This window comes from Mobula hypostoma, chromosome 1 (genome assembly GCF_963921235.1).
Source record: "Mobula hypostoma chromosome 1, sMobHyp1.1, whole genome shotgun sequence".
Taxonomy (NCBI): Eukaryota; Metazoa; Chordata; class Chondrichthyes; order Myliobatiformes; family Myliobatidae; genus Mobula; species Mobula hypostoma.
In genome coordinates this window covers 23,157,120-23,172,418 of record NC_086097.1, presented here as the reverse complement: position 1 = coordinate 23,172,418, position 15,299 = coordinate 23,157,120, and the positions used below count along the sequence as shown (strand labels likewise).

Below are 15,299 nucleotides of genomic sequence, written 5' to 3'. Positions count from 1 at the left end.
TGTACTGTACATGTGGTAATGCTCCTCTCCTGGCATAGGTTAGTGAGAGGGGTATGATTTAAATGGACCTGATGGGACCCCGTCCACACAAAGGGTGGTGAGTATATGGAATAAGCTGCCAGAGGAAGTAGTTGAGGCAGGTCAATGGATAGGACAGGTTCAGAGGGATATGGCCTAAATGTTCAGATGGGCATCTTGGTCAGCATGGGTCCAGTTGGGCCAAAGGCCCATTTCTATTTTTGATCTCTTTCTGTACTACTTACTTAATACAATTTACATACATTTCTTACTATAATTTATTCTATTGCTTTATGTATTACACTCTAATGCTGCCATAAAACAAAAAAATTCACAACATACAGTATGACAGTGGTATCAAACCCGATTCTGATTCTATACTGTCAGACACCAATATAGGATTGAAATGTCTTTCCAGCCTCTATACTAAGTCAAGATAGTTCATGGTCCTGCTAAGCTCAATAATGTTACACTTGCCCGTGACTCTACCACAAACATCAATGTTGCTTTTCTCTCTTTGAGCACTGTTACATCCCATTGCCGTATCCTCCCTATGGGAAGTCAATGATTCTGGTGTTTCTCTTAAGGAACAACTCCACACAATCTAAGTACAGGACAAATGGATGAGTCCGCCTGTATTTCTGGAACATTCTGCGGAACTCCACACATCCATCTCCTGCCATCTATACGGTGCATGATCCCAACAGAAAACCCTGATCTCTGGCTTTATCACACAGTGTTTTTGTCTCAAGTCGCTCATCAAAGTACCAAAAATCCAAACCTCTCTCCAATGTAGCATCTGTGGTTTTCAGTAATGTTCATCCAAGTACTATCATTTGGACTAGCAGAACTAACAACACAACAGCCTTCATTGAAGACAGTAGAGCACAGTTCAAAAATGTAGCCTAATCACATCTGACTGTACATAAAAGATACTTTCATACATATCCAATACAATCATGAATATAAATATCCCTTTGCATAAATATCATGATACTTTTTACTGTTACACTGGAAAATGTAAAGAACAAAAAGAAAGCACAGCTACTTCATAAAATAAAAACCCCTGGGAACTTCAGAATAAACAAACAAATTTAGAAGGTCACAGGGGCACATACGTGCCAAACACACACTTACTTTCTATGTGAAATCATATTGATCACTGCAAGCACCTCGTTCATCTCTTTATCTCTTTTTATGAACTGTTACCATTACCATATAAACGTTAATTTATTCCAAGTGTTGGAATTTTTTGCATAAAGAAGAACTAGTAAGCACATCTATTTTATTAAATAGCCTGTACACACTGGATCAGTTGGTTCAAGTAATCTGTAGATTCCAACTTCTTTCGGCAATGTATGGACTCTTCTCAGCATATTGTAACAGATAAAGTTTTTTTTTATCAAGTGCATTCTTGTGGAAATCTTTCTCCAGAGTTTTCATATTCATTAACCAAATCAGGTTGCCTAATTATATTTCCAGATAGGCCTAAACCAGGATCTGGTAAAGAGAGCCATTGAGTACAATCCAACCTTTATCTCCTGATCTAAACATGGCTGCACATTCTCAGCTGAAATTTGATTCCATTCACTGCTCTGCCCATAATTTTTCTTGTTTGACATTGGATTGCCCTTCCTATGCATCTTCTGCTTTCTTTTTTAAACAATCCATTGGAATTGGTGATGGACTATAATCTTCTGTAAAAAAAAATCTGTAACTTTCCTTATGATATTTGACGGAGAAGACAAGTAAATGACATGACCTCCTTCAAGGCAAGACACTCCAAAAAGCCACAGTCCGATGAGGGACTAAGGAGCAACTCAGATCACCTTCTACATAGGATTGTTACACCACTTTTTTTGCCAGATGGTCAAAATCTTCAATTAAACTGAGAGATCATATCTATAAGCACCATCACCTTTCAATGGCTCTTTATCATACTAAGGCACATATTAGCGCATCGTTCATGCACCAGTAAATTGCCATAAGACAACCGTTCTTCTACAAAGTAAGTCACTCTTACCTCTTTCACACGTTCTTCCCCAGTAGCCCAAGACCGTGCAGTCACAAATGAACCTGTTCCAGCCTTCTCTGCACACGGCATTGTTCTTACAAGGGTTGCTGTCACAGTGTTTACTGCTCACTCGCAAGCAAGATGGCTTGACCCCAGCGGCATTCTGTGCCTCAGCTAGCTGTCGGATGTCTTTGCTCCTGCCGTCAATGAACAAGTCCCTGATACAGCCGACATAGCCGTAGTTGAGCATGGCTGTCCAGAGTTCCGTGGGCAGGATGGAACCCATTCTGTTGTCTGGCAGACCTCCTAGGTACATGTCTCCTTCCAGGTCAAGAATCTCACTGTCCCCACTTGCTGTGAATGGCGTGCGTCGACTATTCACCGATATAGTACCTGCAAAGAGAAAATCACACTGTTTAGCACAGCTGGCCCAACTTTTATTTACGAGTGAATTCGTGCCTGCATTAGGATCTCCAATATATTACATCAGAAGCTTCTTTGTTAAAGAGAACTCCATATTATAACGCGGTGGTGCAGTATTATCAGTATAAAGAGTTGCTAACTAGACTGGCAGGATTCTTTCCCTATACAGTTAGTTGGAGTTTAAAAGAATGAGTAATACACACAAAATGTGGGAGGAACTCAGTAGGCCAGGCAGCATCTATGGAAATGAGTAAACAGTTGATGTTTCAGGCCAAGACCTTACATTGGGACTGGTAAAAAGAGATGAGAAGTCAGAATAAGAAGGTGGGGGGAGGGGAGGAAGAAGTACAAGATGGTAGGTGGTGGGTGAAACCAGGAGAGGGGCAGGAGTGAAGTAAAGAACTGGGAAGTCAATTGATCGAAGAGATAAAGGGCTGGAGAACGGGGAATCTGATAGGAGCGGACAGAAGGCCATGGAGAAAGGGAAGGGGGAGGAGCAGCAGAGGGAGATGATGGGCAGTTAAGGTGATAAAGTGAGAGAGAGAAAAGGGGATGGGGAATGGTGAAGGGGGGCAATTACTGGAAGTTTAAGAAATCGATGTTCATGTCATCAGGCTGGTGGCTACCCAGATGGAATATAAGGTGTTGCATTTCCAGCCTGACTGTGGCCTCATCATGACAGTTGAGGAGACCATGGACTGACATGTCAGAATGGGAATGGGAAGTGGAATTAAAATGAGTGGCCACTTGGAGATCCCACTTTTTCTGGTGGACGGAGTGTAGGTGCTTGGCAAAGCGGTATCCCAATCTGTGTCGGGTCTCACCGACATACAGGGGGCCACACGAGGAGCACCAGGTACAGTAGATGACCCCAAACAGACTCACAGGTGAGGTGTTGCCTCACCTGGAAGGACTGTTTGCAGCCTGAGTGGGAATGAGGGAGGAGGTGTAGCGGTAGGTATGGTACTTGTTCCGCTTGCAAGGGTAAGTACCAGGATTTCTTTCACCAGTCAACTTCCCAGCTCTTTACTTCATCCCTCCCCCCTCCCAGTTTCATCTATTACCTGTCCCCTTGAACTTCTTCCTCCCTTCCTCCCAGCTTCTTACTCTGAATTGTCATCTCTTTTTTCCAGTCCTGATGAAGGGTCTCGGCCTGAAACTTCTACTCTTTTCCACAGATGCTGCCTGGTCTGCTGAGTTCCTTCAGCATTTTGTGTGTGTTTCTTTGATTTCCAGCTTCTGCAGATTTTCTTCTTTTGAAACCCATCAAATATTGAAAGGCCTAGACAGAGTGGATGTACAGAGAATGTTTCCAAAAGAGGGAGAATCTAGGAGCAGAGGACACAGCCACAGAATACAAGGACATCACTTTGGAATAGGGAAAAGGAGAAATTTCTTTTGCCAGAGGGTGGTGAATCTGTGAGATTCATTGCCACAGACTACTGTGGAGGCCAACTCATTGGGTATATTTAAACTGGAGTTTGATAGTTTGATATTTAATTCGTAAGGGAGTGAAAGGTTATGGAGAGAAGGCAGTAGAATGGAGTTGAGAGGAAAAATAAATCAGCCATCATCGAATCGTGAAACAGGCTCGGTGGACCAAACAGCCTAATTCTGTTCTTATGTCTTAGGGTCTTATGGTCTAATCTTAACTGGGTCAGCAGAAAGGGAAAAACGTGTACTTACAGTATATGGTCATACAGTCTAGACATTCCGAACCACTTCATTGCTAATGAAGTATGTATAATTGAAATATACTCTCTTATGTGTTTGCTGAAGAAACTGCCCAAGTAATGTAGATGGATTTTTGAGGAGCCATTACATTTCTGAATATTAAATCAGTGCTATTAAAAGACTGTCATAAAATGTGTTCACTCCAAGATTATGGCTGTAGCTATTCCTGGTTCTAACCGCTGACTCAGCCACCAACACAGAAACCATCGCTATTTAATATTTATCCTGTATACCCAAGATTTAACTCAGTGCAAGTCTGAAGACATGCCTGTGTCGCAAAGAAAAAAAGACAGACCTGTATTTATTCCTTTCATGTCCTTTCCAGTTCATCCCAAAGCACTTACAGCTAGTAATGGGCAGTATTGTGAAGTCGTCATTATACTGGGGAAAACACAGCAGCTAATTTGCAGGCTGGAAGCTCTCACCACCAGCAATGTCCTAACGACCTGTTTCTGTCATAATGCCTCTTTGTTTACTATGTACTTCGATTCTCTCAGGGATTGAATTTCTACACCTTGCCCTAAACAAGCAGACAGTAGTCACTTTATTAAGGTATTTTGTCCACAGAACTGGCACTACTGGATGCTTTTTGTTTTCCACACCACTCCTTTGTGAATCCAGAGGCTGTTCCGTGTGAAAATCCCAGGAGATCAGCAGTTTCTGAGATACTCAAACCACCCTGTCTGGCACCAACTATCATTCCGTAGTCAAAGCCACTTAGATCACATTCCTTTCCCTATTCTGAAGTTCAGTCTGAACAACAGCTGAAGCTCTTGATCATGTCTGCTTGCTGTTATGCATTATGCATTGAGTTGCTGCCAAATGATTGACTGATTCAATATTTGCAGTAACAAGCAAGTGTACATGTGTACCTAATAAAGTGGCCACTGACTGTATGTGCAAAAATTTGCTATCACTCACAATCAACTCTGCACCTAACCATTTGGACATGGACATATAGCAATGAGGACATAGAGTCATAGAGCTGTACAGCATAGATACAGGCCCTTCAGCCCACAATCTTTATGCTGATTAGCCTGGTCAAAACAGCAGTTTTAACATTGGATGCTATCGCTTGCATTGCTCTTGGAGGTGTTATGTGGTGAAGGTCGTGTCCAATGTGTCACTAGCTTACATGTAATTTATAGTCTCACCACCTTCTAGCACTCCTGTTGCTATAGGGAGATTTAAGACTCTCTTAAATAGGCACATGGATGAAATAAATACACACAATGTGCTGGAGGAGCTCAGCAGATCAGGATGGGAATAAACAATCGACGTTTTGGGCTGAGACCCTTCATCAGGTCCTGGTGAAGGGTCTCTGCCCAAAACACTGAACAGTTAGCCGTTAATGTTACCCGTTGGTGGTCAGAGTCTGATGATATTACAACCCGTGACCCAGGTTCAGTTCTGCCACTGTCTGTAAACAGTATATACATTCTCCCTGTGACCATATGGGTTTCCTCCGGGTGCTCTGGTTTCTTCTCACATAAAATGACGTATGGGTTAGTAGGTTAATTGATCACACGAGAGTAATTGGCCTAGAACTGGCTGGAGTCAGAGCTTTATGCTTTGACTCTTGGTAGGGTCACCCATGCCAAACAGGTCAAAGGTTAGAGGCCAGACGACCGGGCCTTCAGGTTCAGGTGTTCAGCTCAGACCTAACAACCCTGACTGGTAAAACAAAACTGCTACAGAAACAACAATGAAGAATCCTTCTACATCTGAGTGTGATGGTATTCCTGACTCTCCACCTGGGGCTTGCAATGACTGACAGTAGTGAAAACCGAGCTATTGGTACTCTGAAGGAAGCTTTGAAGACGGGCAGTGATGGAGGACCTTTACTGCTGCCCTAAGCACCAGCGGTGTAACGGGCAGTAGATTGAGTGTGATTGGACAGCACGTGATCGTTGGGTCTGTCACTGTGCTACATGTCTAAATAAAAATTTTTACAAAATAAAATAAACTTGATAAAGTGAAACAGATTAGGCATTTCTCTTTTTAAGCAGCTGCATGAATGCCAGTTGCTGCGGTTGTCCTCGGAGGTGATTAGTCTAGGAGCTGCTGCCCGAGGCGACTCAGACCTCTGTTGCAGTATACCTTGGGCTAATAGACATTGCAGCCACGCTGTACCGAAGGTTGGAGAAACTGAATTGATGGATAGGCTGCCCATCAAGTGAAGTGCTTGACACTGAATATTGTTGAGCTGTTGAGAGTATTGCTGTAGCTGAGCTCATCAAGGTATGAAATGCTTCTGAAGCATCAAGGCATGAAATGAGCTTGCCTAGTCTCAACTCATTAGATAGTGGAGAAATGACCTGAAGCACGAGACTGACACTAATTCAGCAGTAATTAGCAATTTTGTTCTACAGGCTGGAGAATGTGGACGTGTAAAATGGAAAAAGTCACACGTCTGCAACAGACCATGGCATACGGTGGTCACTCATACCTCCATCTGATGGGACCTGACAGCTTGGAGTCGGGGGGCTGCTCGGGTGGGATCAGGAACAAAACTGGCCCTATATTAATAAATGCACAACCAGCCCATAGCATTTCATTTCAAAAATCAACACAAGTAAGAAAATGAATCGAAGTGAAGAAAAAGGAAAACAAACCACGGGAGGAACTCATCACCTCTGGAGGGGAAATGGACAGATGGTGTCTTGGGTGCAGACCCATCTGGACTGAGAGTAGAGGAGAGGTACTCACTCTACTCCCCTATCTCCTATTGAGAAGATTTTTCCCCTCTACTCTTTTAGCTCTGATGAAGGGTCTCAATGCCAAACTTTGACTGTCCATTTCCTTCCACAGATAATGCCCGGATGTTGGAGATCCAAGGTCAATGAGTCCGGGTCTGAGGTCTGGAGATGGAAGGCCCGAAGGTGGCCTGTCCTGGGGGTTGGGGGCCCAAGGTTGACATGTCTGGAGGTCAGGGTGTCCCAAAATGGTGGAGGGTAATAAGGGATTTGTTTTGCTGATGTTATGTCTGTCTTGTATGTTTGGCTGAGTTTGTTGTTCTGCTGAACATTGTGGGCAGCTGGGATTGGAAGTGTGGCGACATTTATGGGCTTCCCTCAGCACATCTTCAGACTGTTTGGGTTGTAATTGACACATTTCTCTGTAAGCTTTGATACACATGTGACTAATAATCTTGCTTAACCTGTGGATTTCTACCAGTATATATATTTTTTTTGCTCCAGTATCTTCACTCTCTTATGTTTCTTGAATTGAGATGGCACTAACATTCCCACTCCTTCAAAACCTCATTGATTCCACCCAGACAGTTGCTTGCTAACTTGGCATTGTCACAACAACTGCTGCACACTTCCACCTCCAGTGACCATTAGAATATAAGACATAGGAGCAGAATTAAGCCATTCAGCCCATCAAACCTTCTCAACCGTTCTATCATGGTTGATTGAATTTTCCTTACAACCCCATTCTCCTACCTCCTCTCTGTAACCTTTGGCACCCTTACTAATTAAGAACCTCTCAATTTCTGCTTTAAATATACCCAATGACTTGGTCTCCAAACCATCTATGGCCATGAATCTCCACAGATTCACCACCCTCTGGCGAAAGAAATTTCTCCTCACCTCTATTCTAAAGGGACGTCCTTGAATTCTGATGCTGTTCCCTTGTGTCCCAGACTCCCTCACTACTGGAAGTACTCTCTCCATGTCCACTAGACCTTTCAATACTCAGTAGGTTTTAATGAGATCCCCCATCATTTTTCTAAACTTCAGAGAGCATGGGCCCAGAGCCATCAAATGCAGCTCATATATTAAACCCTTTACCCTCGGGATCATTCTTGTAACAATTTCATCCCCGGGATCAAGCTCCTCTGGACCCTCTCCAATACCAGCACATACTTTCTTAGACACGTGGCCCTAAACTGCTCAGAATAACAAGTCTGGCATCTATTGCTGGACTTTCAGGGCAGGGTGTCTATGATTTGGCTGGAGACAACAGCACTCACATTCCAAGAAAGTGCTGACAAGAAAAGCAATTTTGACATCATTCAATAATGCAGGAGTAAACAAAAATCCTATTCTAACTTTAAGCCAGCAAGCTGTGTATTTATCAGACAGCATTCATTATTAATCCTCTGGAAAAGCCTACTGTAGGCACAGTTGCTTTTTCTGGCTCTTTGAAAGGAATTTTGTTTTCTCTTTCAGCATAGTTCTCAATCTGCGCCAACATTGTGTTATCTCTCTCACCTGATCTCCCATCTCGTTGGATGTCCACGTGATACCATTCCCCGTCATTCACCTTCCTCGTTGTTGATTTGATTTTTATCGCACCGGATCCCATGTCCAGGAGCAAGAACAGGTTTCCGTCAAGGAGTTCAACGGCAAAGAAGTCCACTTTAGTTTTCTTTGGGCTCCTCATGTCTTTCCGTTCCTGGGGCTTTCCATGCGTGAACAAAATGAGGCCATTGGGCTCTGAAGTACGGAAGTCAAAAGAAATTGAACCCATCTTCTTGGTGTTCCATTTCGGCAAGCTAATGTATGCTTCCGGCGTCTCAAACGATATGGGGTCCAGGGTGGCGACGTTTTCGCACTTGAATACAACATCGCCGTGGATCTTCATTTTCGGGTCCTTAATTCTTGCCAGGCGTGACAGCTCTAGTCTGATGTCATTGTTTTTATAAACAACCTGCCAATCACAAAAAATACAACACAAAATCGTATTCAGCACGGGCATAGTTGTTTATGCAGGCCAATGCACGGAAGAGAAATGAGGCTTTTCACTGGAAACTGACATCATAACAAGGACACATATTTTAAATTATAATGGAAATAAACAGTCTGTGTTAGCAGGCTTAATCTGTAGTCAAATATTCATGTCAAACTAAGTGTAGGGAGAGAAATTTGCATCAAATAAATCACTTCCCTTCACCTCACAACTTTTCCACTCAGACAGATGGATTTACGATTTGATTCTCTTCATTCTTTGAAGCATAAAAGCATCTCTGTGATTGAGCCATTGAGAAAGCTCACAATGGAAGCACATCAAAACCTGAATTACACAGAAGGTTGTTTGCTTCATCAAGTTGACATCTGCTGCTTCTAAAAATTAGTTTGGTTAGACTCCCAAATTTCCCCACCACACTACCACAGTTCTTCCAATTCCTCACTGACTCGGCAACGACATGAACAGGAAGGTTATGGAGGGCTCAACGGGATTTGAGGAGTATTCAGAGCTCAATGAAGTGCATCAATGGGGCTCAGCAGAAGAACAGTTTGACATGGACTAGGGTGGCCAAAGGGCTTGGTTCTGAAGTGTACTGTTCTATGACTCTCTCTCACTCTATGAAACTTCTAAGGAGCTTTACAGGTTAAATGTAGGGGTGAGTGTTCCCCTGCTGAACCAGTAGGGGGCACATTTTCCAAATAAGGGATCAACCATTTCAAACTGAGATTCAGAGATTACTCTTCAGAGGATGGTGAAACTTCGGAATTTTCTGCCCCAGAGGTCTGAGGGTGCCAAGTTGTGTGCATTTGAAATACAAATCATTAAACTCTGGATATTAAGCAAGTCCAAGGTTTTGGGATTGATGCTGAGAAATATTGTTAATAAAAGGAAGGGCAGACTCAAATTCATAAGACTATAAAATTTAGGAACAGAATTAGATGATTTGGCGAATTGAATCTGCTTCACCATTTCATCATGGCTGGTTCATTTTCCCTCTGAGTCCCAATCTCTTGCCTTCCCCCAATATTCCTTCACACCCTGATTGATCAAGTATCTACTAACCTCCGCCTTAAATATACCCAATGACTTGGCCTCCACAGTTGCCTATGGCAACAAATTCCACAGATTCACCACTCTCTGGCTAAAGAAATTCCTCCTTAACTCCATTCTAAAAGGATGCCCCTCTATTCTGAGGCAGCTTCTTCAGGCCCTGGACTCCCTCACCATAGGAAATATGCTCTCCACATCTACTGTGTCGAGGCTGTTCAACATTTGATAGGTTTCAATGAGCTCACCCTCCATTCCTCTGAATTCCACTGAGTAAAGGCCCAGAGCCACCAAACACTCTTAATATGATAAACCTTTCAATCCCAGAATAATTTTTCTGAACCTCCTTTGAGCTCTCTCCGATATCAGCACATTCTTTCTTTGATAGGGGGCCTAAAACTGCTCACAATACGCGAAACATCATCAAATTGTTTCATTCCAATCCTACTTTTCTTCTGAAGGCTACAACAGAAATTATTTCCATCAATGTATCAGGCAGTACATGTTCTTAGTATGTATTCTATGAATAGGTTTTCAGTTGGCCAAAGATTGTGCCAGCTGATTATTAGTGTCTTAGACCTTGGAAATAATCTCTCTTTATTGACTCTGTCTAAACCTTTCTTAGAATTTTGTCAAAAACCTTCTGCTGCTCAAAGGTTAACAGCAGCTTATCTGCTCTGTCAACATCACAGAAACGCAGGGGACTTTGAAAGACACATTTCATGTGGGTCCGTTTGTAGTTGAAGTATTTCTGACACTGGTTGTTCAAGGCTACCCCTCTCATCTCCTCTTGGCATCATCTCAGTCAGGGAATCATGGCAACATAGCTGCCAGTTCTGGTTGGCTACCTTCCTGGACGCATCATCAAATGACTGCTGGCTTCTAACTGCTCCAACTCTAGACTTTTGCCAGTTGTCACCCAACACGTGCGAGCTTCCTAAGACTAAGTAGAAAAACAAATACTGCTGAGAAATTGAATCGCTGGTCAGTAAACAAGCTGCATTCTACAATGGACTCTGCTTCTTAAATAATAGGTTGAACTTCCTGGTAGCAGCTCCTTCCACATCTTGATGATCAATGAAACAGAGTTCCTCTCCAGGAAGCTTTCAGTAAATACATTTATCATTGATCACATTTACAAGGAGCGCTACCACAAGAAAGGAGCAGTGATTGTCAAGGATACCCACCATCCAGCCCACAGTCTCCTCCCACTACTGCCAGGTCCTACTCCACCAGGTTCAGGAGCTGTATTACCCTACAACCATCAGGCTCCTGTACTGGTGTGGTTACCTCCACCCACCTCACCACTCAACTGATTCCTCAACCTCCAGACTCACTTCCAAAGACGTGTTCTCGGTCTGATTTATTTATTTAGTATTTGCACAATTTGTCTTCTTATCCACATTGGTTGTCTGTCAGCTTCTGCTTTTGATTTTTTTTCATAAATTCTATCGTATTTCTTTCCTTTCTATTTTCTTCTAAATGCCCGCAACAAGATCAGAAGTTTGCATATCGCGCATCCTCTTTGGCTTTCCATCTTCTGGCAGGAGACTCCGCTGCATAAAGGCAAGAGTGTTCAGAATGGGAAACAGCTCTTCCCTCAGGCCATTAGGTTTCAGAATTCGCTGCCGCATTCATTTGAAGTGTCACTGCTTAATCTGTTCTGTACCTTACAATATTTAATTTATGCACTTTACTTTGTGCATTTTATGCATAATTCATTTGTAGATTTTATCCTTACTTTCCATTACTATTGTGTGTCATGTGTACTGCTGTGCTTTACACCCTGGTGCAAAGAAACATTGTCTTGTTTGACGATATACATATATAGTTTCGATCCATCGGATGGACCGCATGGCGTCTTCGGGCAAGACGAGGGGAGGTGGTGTCTGCCTACTGATCAACACTGCGTGGTGCTCGGACACAGTGGCACTGACAAGCTCCTGCAGCCCGGACCTGGAACCCCTATCAGTGAGGTGTCGTCCCTACTATCTGTCACGGGAATTCACCTCGGTCATACTGACAGCAGTCTATGTTCCCCCCCAGGCAGACGTGGAGTGTGCTCTGAACATACTGTATGCCAACATCAGTGAACTTGAGACCAGGTATCTGGAGGCTTTGCTCATTACAGCCGGGGACTTTAACTAGGCCAACCTCAGAAAGGCACTGCCAAAGTTATACCAACATGTCTCCTGCCCCACTAGAGGCCCGAATATACTTGACCACTGCTACACAGCAGTCAAGGATGCCTACCGTTCCGTCCCACGACCTCACTTCGGAAAATCGGACCATCAGGCCGTACTCCTCCTCCCGGCTTACAAACAGAAACTGAAATGGGTGGTCACGGTGTCAAAAGTAGTGTCGCGTTGGACTGGTTAGTATTCAAGGACTCGGCAGCTAACCTTGATGAGTATGCCTCAGCTGTCACAGACTTTATTTGGAAATGCACGGAGGACTGTGTGTCTCACAAGACGATCTGGGTATTCCCTAACCGGAAACCTTGGATGAATTATGAGGTCAAGTCCCTTTTAAAGGCTAGAGCTGTGACTTTTAGGTCCAGGGATGCCAGTCGCTACATGGAATCCAGGCGTGAATTCCGGAAAGCCATTAAGGATACCAAGAGGCAATATTGAGCCAAGTTGGAAGCCCAGGCTAACCAGAGAGATGCCAGTAGACTATGGCAGAGTCTAAATGAAATCACTGGGCGCAAAGAAAAGGCTGGGAATATCAATAACTGTGGTGCTTCCAGGGAGCGGGAAGCACAGAATCACATATCGCTGTGATGATTGTACGTTCTAGTATCAATTGTTTGGTGATAATAAAGTATAAAGTATATACAGTTAATTGACAATAAACCTGACTTGACTATATAATGACATATACATAGCTTGATAGTAAGTTTACTTTGACTTTGACTAATAAATAGTTAAAGAGCAGCTTCTGAAAGAGACATCACTTTTTAATACCTCAGTGAATTCTTTCCTCAGTATAGAGATCGATGGTGGACTATCGCTTAATTCCAGAAAATTCCTGGAAGATTGTCAACCTGACTTAAAAGATTGGTACTATGATATCAAACACCCGTTTGAAAAGAGTGCATGAAACTCAAGGGGAAGGTATTAAATGGATTTCATTTGCTTCCAGTAAACAGTTATCCCTCATGTCCCATGAAATATTGCAGAACACTGGTACTGTCTTGGGTGGACTGTATCATAGTGACACCAAATGGTATTAATTTATATCAGCTGTACAGTGTATGATGACAAATGCAACTCTATGCTAAACAAGCCATCTGCTGTGCCCTGATGAACTATGCTTAGTTATCAAAGATGCTATTTATTTGTGTTCTATCAGTATGCAAGTACTGAATAAGACATTGGCCCTGTATTTGCAGTAAGCAGCAAGTATATTCTGATTAGTCTGTGCTAGGACCAACCATAAGACATAGGAGCAGAATTAGGCCATTTGGCCCATCAAGTCTGCTTCGCCATTTGATTAGGTCTTATTCAGTTTCCCTCTCATAGTCATAGTCATACTTTATTGATCCCAGGGGGAAATTGGTTTTCGTTACAGTTGCACCATAAATAATATATAGTCATAGAACCATAAATAGTTAAATAGTAATATGTAAATTATGCCAGTAAATTATGAAATAAGTCCAGGACCAGCCTATTGGCTCAGGGTGCCTGATCCTCCAAGGGAGGAGTTGTAAAGTTTGATGGCCACAGGCAGGAATGACTTCCTATGACACTCTGTGCTGCATCTCGGTGGAATGAGTCTCTGGCTGAATGTACTCGTGTGTCCACCCAGTACATTATGTAGTGGATGGGAGACATTGACCAAGATGGCATGCAACTTAGACAGCATCCTCTTTTCAGACACCACCGTGAGAGAGTCCAGTTCCATCCCCACAACATCACTGGCCTTACGAATGAGTTTGTTGATTCTGTTGGTGTCTGCCACCCTCAGCCTGCTGCCCCAGCACACAACAGCAAACATGATCGCACTGGCCACCACAGACTCGTAGAACATCCTCAGCATTGCTCTCAACCCCATTCTCCTGAATTCTCCCTGTAAGGGTGAAAGGTGAAGTGTTTCAGGGGAACATGAAGAGGGGACTTCTTCATTCGGTGGGTGGTGAGAGTATGGAACGAGCTGCCAGTGGAAGTGGAAGACGCAGGTTCAGTTTCATCATTTAAGAGATTTGGATAAGTGCATGGGTGTGAGGGGTACGGAGGGGGATTGTTCGGGTATGGGTCGATTGGGTTAGGCTGAATAATAGTTTGGCATGGGCTCGGTGGGCTGGAGGGTCTGTTTCTCTGCAGTAGTATATGACACTCTTACTAATCAAGAACCTATCAAACTCCAGTTTCAATATACCCAATAATTTAAACTCCACAGTCATCTGTGGCAATGAGTTCCACAGATTTGCCAACCTCTGGCTAAAGAAATTCCTCCTCATCTCTGCTCTAAATGGACATCCTTCCATTCTAATGTTGAGCCCTTTGATCCTAGTCTCCCTCACTATTGGAAACATCCTCTCTATGTCCACTGTATGTAGGCCCTTCAAAATTCTGTAGATTTCAATGAGAACCTCCACCCCCCCCACCCACACACACTCTCCCCCATTCTTCTAAACTCTGATTAACTGTGCTTACTAGATCTCTAAGCTTACTTGTCTGCAGAAAACATTTATCGTGGATTCACCTGCAAGCAAATGACGTGAAGGTTACTTGGTGGTTGCTACAATTTAAACTTTGATCCATGGATCTTTGCTAAAAAAAAATAAACATTTGTAATGCAAGCAAGTATACAATTTATTCTGCATTCAGTCATTGCTTTTACCTTGTTCTACTTCAATGCACTGTGTAATGATCTGATCTGTATGAACAGTATGCAAAACAAGCTTTTCACTGTATCTCAGTACATGTGACAAAAAACAAACTAATTCCCATTCCAAATCAAAGACAAGCCAGATTGCGGATACGTCCATGCAACCTAAACGATAGCATAGCAAACTGTTGCAGTATGCTCTCCGTCAACAAGTGAATAAAAAAATCCACAACAACTCCCTGAAGAGGCGCTTTTGCAGTGAACAGAACCCAACACAATTTAGCACCTGAATATATTGTCAGACAAAAGAAGTCTATGTATTCTTCATTGAAGCGTCATATATTCTGATTTTAATGCCTTCCACAAGGCAAAAACGAAGCAGGAGGACCAACTTATAAAGTATTAATCATTTTTAAGGGTGGGAGAGGAAAACATCTTAATATGAATAAATCACAAGCCCTCAGTAATGATATTTCCGCTTAAGAACTTCCCAGCTGTACTACAATATGAGTGAAAGAACTTTTAGAAATAT

The 15,299-nt window shown here is 42.9% G+C and overlaps 1 protein-coding gene across 24 annotated transcripts in view; it reads right to left on the bottom strand.

Annotated features, from left to right (window-relative positions):
- Window positions 1-15,299, bottom strand: part of nrxn3a (neurexin 3a) — a 2,332,164-nt gene that overhangs the window by 1,604,067 nt on the left and 712,798 nt on the right. For all 24 annotated transcript variants that reach the window (XR_010017469.1, XR_010017470.1, XR_010017471.1 and 21 more), the window contains 2 exons: window positions 8,410-8,848; window positions 2,042-2,425 (listed from right to left, as the gene is read on the bottom strand). Coding sequence is in view for 19 of the 24 variants with exons in the window: in XM_063044591.1 (XP_062900661.1) it covers window positions 2,042-2,425; window positions 8,410-8,848 (823 nt within the window). In the remaining 5 variants the exon portion in view is untranslated. The remainder of the gene's footprint in view (window positions 1-2,041; window positions 2,426-8,409; window positions 8,849-15,299) is intronic.